Here is a 6,252-nt window from a genome sequence, read left to right as displayed (position 1 = left end):
ATGGTCCATCGACAAGCAGCTTAGACTACCTCGGTTACCAAATGGCAGACGAAAGAAATAACAGATAACGAAGATGATCGACAACCCCCAGTAATCATGGTCGAATTACTTTACAGAAAGAAGGCGGTTGATCAAAATTTTTAAGACTACGATAGAAGAGTCTGAAAAGCGCATCAAACTCCTTCTCCGGTCTAGGGAAATGATCGTTTGGTACATCTTAGGAAGGAAGCGGAAAACAAACTTCCTCAATTGCCTTCACACGAGCCATTAATAAAGGTCCGACGAAACCTACACCCCCTATTTCTCGGCGAAGCCTTGAAGTACATGCAGGAATTTCATAAGAAATATTCCGCTAATAACCTGTATGGCTTACCAAAAGTGTGTCAAGAGGTTCTCGACTTGGCACTAACTTGCCCTGATGCCAAGCAGATTATTCAAAAGACTACTAATCCGGGAATGAAGGCCAGGTTCCAGCATATTTGAGAAGCTCGAGTTCTTGGCTTCGAAGTCGACCCATATACTGATATAGATACTACCGAGCTTCCTTTCTCCCTCGAAGACTTCCAATAAATACGATACCATTTTGAAGTTTTCTCAACCATGTCTGTTTTCGACCTGACGACCTATGAGAAAGAGCGCGTGGCACGGCTAGATGCTTACCTAGACACGAGGGATGCCCGAATTGCCTATCAGGAGCATGCCCATAAGGCGTCGTAAGGACAAAACCGGTCTCCAATGTTGAGTGAACTCGGGGATAGCAATCATAATAAAACAGGAATGCTGGATGCACCACACGAACAATTACTTGAAAAGAAATATGATCAGGTTGAGGACACTCCAAAACAGGACACTTTGCTTGATAGTCCGGAAGACGACGAACATAACCCAATGGGCCATTCGGTTCTCGACAACATAGAAATTAGCACGGTCCATGTTCTACCTATTGAATTTTTGCCAACCACATCTCAACCAAATTTCCTGGATGGTGATGAGGTTGTCGAAAAAGCAACGCAAGCCGACTTTATCATCATAGAGGAAGACGAGCAAGTAAGCAAAGAAGACAAACTCAATGCAGCTTTTGCCGAGTTGTTTCCCCACTATTCCTCAGCCAATCTTCATCATTTAAAGTCGTTGTATGTCACAACTCACGTCGAAGGATATCCAGTCTCCAAAATCTTCATCGACTGCAGAGCAATGGTCAACATCATGCCCATCTCCATCATGTAATCACTATGTCGCTCTAACAATGAACTTATCCCATCAGGAGTCACTATAAGTAGCTTCGTTGGAGATAAATCCCAAACCAAGAGAGTGTTTCCGTTAGAAGTCAATATCGTAGGTCACAATCCATAACTGCATTCTTCATCGTTGACTTGAATACTGAATATAACGCATTGCTCGGTTGGTATTGGATACATCAAACAAGCTGTATCCTTCATCGTTGTATCAAGTCCTCATATTATGGGACAACAAATCGGTCGTGGTTCATCCTGCTGATAGTTAGCCATTCGAAGCTAACATGATCTAGGCACGTTACTACGACGACGACCACGTTGACTACATCACCTTGCACGGTCTCAACGATGAAGGACGACCGACTCAGATTTCGATTCAAAAAGCCATCGAGGTTGGCGCTGAGACTGTTCAACAGGATTTAACGAGACTCAGGTTGGCTAACCTCATTACCAATCCCGATGTTTGATACCAAACACGCCGAACGTCGGGCCGCAGTTTCATCTACTATGGAACGATTGCTGGCCTACTGGTATACTATTTCCAAACAGCCGAATTCGAGGGTAAACCTCGTGGAGTTTCTCATTGAAACAGATAATGGTCCTGTCCTATCCTTTGATAAAGTTCAAGCTGCCCCGGCCAAGCTCGAAGACAGTTGGCCCCAAGTCAAAGACCCATTAGAGGAAATAAATGTTGGAACGGACGATTACCCTCGGCCGTTATTTGTTAGTGCATTGTTACCCTTATCTATGAAAACTGAACTTTGTAAATTGCTCAACGAGTTTAAAGATTGTTTTGCTTAGAGTTAACATGCCTGGTCTAAATCGAACCCTTGTCGAGCATGAATTACGCATCAAAGCTGGTTATAAGCCTTTTCACCAACCCCTTCGGTGATTTTCGACTGAAGTACAACTCGGCATAAAAGAAGAACTAGTTCGGCTTTTAAAAGGCGGGTTCATTCGGACAGCTCGATACGTCGAATGGTTGGCGAATATTTTACCAGTGTTAAAGAAAAGCGGCGCTCTACGCATTTGCATTGATTTTCGTAATTTGAATCTGGCAACCCCCAAAGATGAGTATCCGATGCCAATTTCAGATTTGTTAATTGACGTCGCGGTCAATCATGAAATGTTGTCCTTTATGGACAACTATGTTGGCTACAATCAGATATTTATCTCCGAAGCTGATGTTCACAAAGCTGCATGTCGTTATCCGGGGGCACTTGGGACATACGAATGGGTAGTCATGCAATTTGACCTTAAAAACGCTGGTGCCACGTACCAACATGCCATGAATACCATCTTCCATGACCTGATTGGTACAATCATAAAGGTATATATCGACGACGTAGTCGTCAAATTGAAACGCCGCCAAACCCATTTAGATGACCTTCGGCAAGCTTTTCTTTGTATGCACCAACATGGCCTTAAAATGAACCCAGCCAAATGCGCTTTCTGCATATCAGCTGGCAATTTCTTAGGTTTCCTTTTGCATCATCGTGGCATAGAGGTGGACGAAAACAAATCTCACACAATCATCGACGCTCCACCCCCGACGACCAAAAAGCAACTTCAGTATTTGCTTGGCCAGATAAACTTTCTCCTTCGATTCATAGCTAATTCAACAAGAAAAATGAAGGTGTTCTCTACCCTTTTGAAACTCAAAGATTCGGACAAGTTTGAGTTGCGTGAAGAACATCAAGCGGCTTTCACACAAATCAAGGTTTCCCTTACAACCTCACCCGTCCTTGTTCCACCTCGACGTGGTAAACCTCTTAAGCTATACATTTCGATGGCCGAAGAGTCCATTGGTTGCCTTTTCGCACAAGTCAATGATGTCGGGCGTGAACATGTTATCGTTTATCTTAGCTGGAATCTTAACTCCCTATCAATTATTCAACCGTGGAAAAGCTTTGCCTAGCATTGTTTTTGCTGCGTCTAAACTCCAACATTACATGCTCCATTCCGTCATTTAGGTTATCGCCCATACTGATGTTATTCAGTATATGCTCACTCGACCAATGGTCAAAGACCGAATTGGGAAATGGGCAATGGCATTATCAGAATTCAGTTTGCAATACATGCCACAGAAAGCCGTCAAAGGGCAAGCATTTGCCAATTTCTTAGCTCAACATCCTTATCCATATGGTTTCGGGAGCAACGATGTCAAAATTGGCATGGTAAAAACACGTGACAATTGCTGGACAATGTATTTTGATGGTTCCAGTACTTCAGCCTCGGTTGGTGTTGGTCATTCAATCCTCGGATCAACACAGCTGGTATTTTTCTCTCAAGCTTGATTTTGATTGTACAAATAATCAGGCCGAATACGAAGCCCTACCTATAGAACGATGATCACACCCAGCCTTAGTCAATCAATAAGTTCTCCAACATAATCACATGATCCGTACACGAGTAATGTCCTTACCTTCGTTGTTAGAACGAGGAGACTTTGTAGACGTCTGCGCTGTCGAGACATTACCAAATGACTCGAGAAGGTCAGTCATGCGATATCTTGATAACCCAGTGACAAACACGACCGCAGGACAAGGGTCCATGCCACAAATTATGTGTTGTATTAGAGTGAGTTGTACAGGAAAGTGAGGATGGTTTATTGTTATTATGCCTCAGCCCGCGAGAGGTTGCCCAAGCAATTGCAGAAGTACATGAAGGAATTTGCGGAGCTCATCAATATGGGCACAAGATGCGTTGGCTGCTTTGACAACACTTCTATTTTTGGCCAAGTATATTGAAGGATTGTATCGAGTACGCACAACAATGTGTAGAATGTCAAATTCATGGGCCTATACAACGAGCCTCGGCCAAATTACTTCACTCGATCACCAAACCCTGGCCGTTCAAAGGATGGGCCATGGACGTAATCGGCAAAATTACGGCGTCTTCCAGATCAACTAAGCATGCATGGATACTTGTCGTAATAGACTACTTCACCAAATGGATCAAAGCAAAGTCATACGCTAAGTTAACATCTAAAAAGGTTTGTAATTTTGTGGAAGAAAATATCATAACCAAATTCAGCGTACTAGAAACAATCATAACGGACAATGGTACAATCTTTACGTCCGACAGGTTCAAAGAGTACACGGCAAGTTTAAAAATTTGGCTCGAACAGTCCACGCCGCTTTACCCACAAGCAAATGGACAGGCCGAAGGAAGTAATAAAGTGTTGATCGGCATTCTTGAAAAAATGATAAAAGAGAAGCCTGGTATGTGGCATTTAAAGTTAAACGAGGTTTTATAGACATATCAGACTTCGCTCCGGTTGGCAATAGGGACGACCCCGTATGCGTTAACTTATGGACACGACGCAATGTTACCAGTCGAGTTAGGTATAAATTCGTTGCGAGTAATTGAACAAAGTAGTATGTTCAGCGCTGAATACAATCAATCCATGAGACAAGAGTTAGAAGACCTGGAGGAAGCTCAGCTCGATGTTTATAATTTGTTGGTGGCACAAAAAAAGATTGCCGAGCGAGCCTATAACCAATGAGTCAGACACAAAATGTTCGGTGAAGGAGAGTTAGTTTTGCAGATTGTGTTGCCCGTAGGAATCAAAGATCCTAGATTCGAGAAATGGTCGCCGAATTGGGAAGGACCGTTCGTTGTTGTAATATCCCTTGTTTAATTAAAAGTGAAGTGTGATTATAATTATTTTTATTCAAAATTTTAGTTTGCTTAGTTTTTATTAATTTGTTTATTACCTTTTAATACTATACTTTTTATCTCTTATTTTTGTTATTATTATTGTTTTAGGGTACAAATAAGGATTTTTTTTTTCGGTATAGCAATGAAGTAGTATTTAATATATATATATATATATATATTTACAAAAGAAAGGAAAAGAACGTTATTTCACGTTCTTCCTTTCTGTGCGAGGGAAACAAAGAAGCTGAGAGGAGGTGGCTCTTCCACAACTTTAGAAAGAAAAAAAATCTTCTTTCTTCAGATTCAAAATGGATAAAGGTTAGGAAATCTTCTGAGAGGTCGACCTTTGATTGATCAAGGGAGTGTGTTATACAAAGTTGTTCATCTCCTATTGCACCAAGGACTGTGTTCGGCACAGGATGAACTGAGAAGAGCCACGGAGGTCTATAAGCAGGAGGTGGATGGCCTAGGAAGCTAGGTTTTCATCATGGCTATAATAGGATTGAGTATGATTAGAGAAACTATAAAAAGGATTGTAGAGAAGTGGGAAAACATCAGAAATAAAAAAAAAAGGGTAAAGAAATTGAGAGTTAGATAACGTGAATGTGAAGTAGGGGTGGGCAAATAGGTATAGGAACCGCGGGTCGAGGCGGGTAATCAAGGTTCGGGGCGGGTACAAGCCGGTTCTTAATTTAAAAAAAGAGAAACGGGGCAAGCTGGGCTGGGCCTTTGTAATTTTCGGTTCGGGCCGGTTCCTGAAGTATAGAAACTGCGGGTACCTGGACCGGCCCGTTTGTGATTGAAATGGATTGGCGAGATTGAAGAGATCATCTCTCCATTTAATCTTAACCGTTAGTTTTAGGTTTCCTCGTCCTCGACCTCGACTTTGTCACTCATCTCAAGTCCTCGAATTCAATTATGTCTCTCTCTAAAGTCAGTGCCATGTCGTCAACCCAATCAATTGACGATTGCTGGCGCTGCGAAGACTGGAGCAACAACCCAATCTCACCAGTCACCCCTTTCAAGTCTCACCGTCACCAACCATGTCGTCGTCATCGAAGAAGATCACCCTCAAGAGCTTGGAATTTTGACTTATTTTTAGTTACGCTTCTTGGAATTCCATTTTTATCTCACTTTGCCCTCTGTAACTAAAAAGTCACCACTTTACTCTCTGAAACTCAAAATTCATTCCATTTTGACTTGTAAACTTTCTATTCTCCATGAAACTTATAGGTTGCCTCTTAAAACATGTGTGGGACATGTGGATGCAAATTTCATCCTCCTTGATCTTGGACAAAATTGCACCTACAAAACAAATAAATCATTTGGTCAAGGCCAAGAGTCTCACGCGTCC

The 6,252-nt window shown here is 42.1% G+C and overlaps 1 protein-coding gene across 1 annotated transcript; it reads left to right on the top strand.

Annotated features, from left to right (window-relative positions):
• The first annotated feature begins 3,650 nt into the window (after positions 1-3,650).
• LOC137708926 (uncharacterized) lies at positions 3,651-4,743 on the top strand. The gene is made up of 3 exons (XM_068448086.1): positions 3,651-3,730; positions 4,323-4,459; positions 4,526-4,743. Exons 1-3 carry the CDS (start codon positions 3,651-3,653, stop codon positions 4,741-4,743), a joined length of 435 nt encoding a protein of 144 aa, XP_068304187.1.
• Positions 4,744-6,252: the final 1,509 nt, after the last annotated feature.

The sequence above is a fragment of the Pyrus communis genome, chromosome 11 (assembly GCF_963583255.1).
Source record: "Pyrus communis chromosome 11, drPyrComm1.1, whole genome shotgun sequence".
In the NCBI taxonomy this organism is placed as follows: domain Eukaryota; kingdom Viridiplantae; phylum Streptophyta; class Magnoliopsida; order Rosales; family Rosaceae; genus Pyrus; species Pyrus communis.
This window is presented reverse-complemented; position numbering and strand designations above follow the sequence as displayed.

Excerpts from the sequence above, each read along its gene's own strand:
- LOC137708926 (XM_068448086.1), top strand. The coding sequence starts at position 3,651 with ATGTCCTTACCTTCGTTGTTAGAACGAGGAGACTTTGTAGACGTCTGC. Across the intron at positions 3,731-4,322 it reads TTACCAAATGACTCGAGAAG|GTTCAAAGAGTACACGGCAA; the intron begins GTCAGTCATGCG and ends TACGTCCGACAG. Across the intron at positions 4,460-4,525 it reads AATGATAAAAGAGAAGCCTG|GGACGACCCCGTATGCGTTA; the intron begins GTATGTGGCATT and ends GGTTGGCAATAG.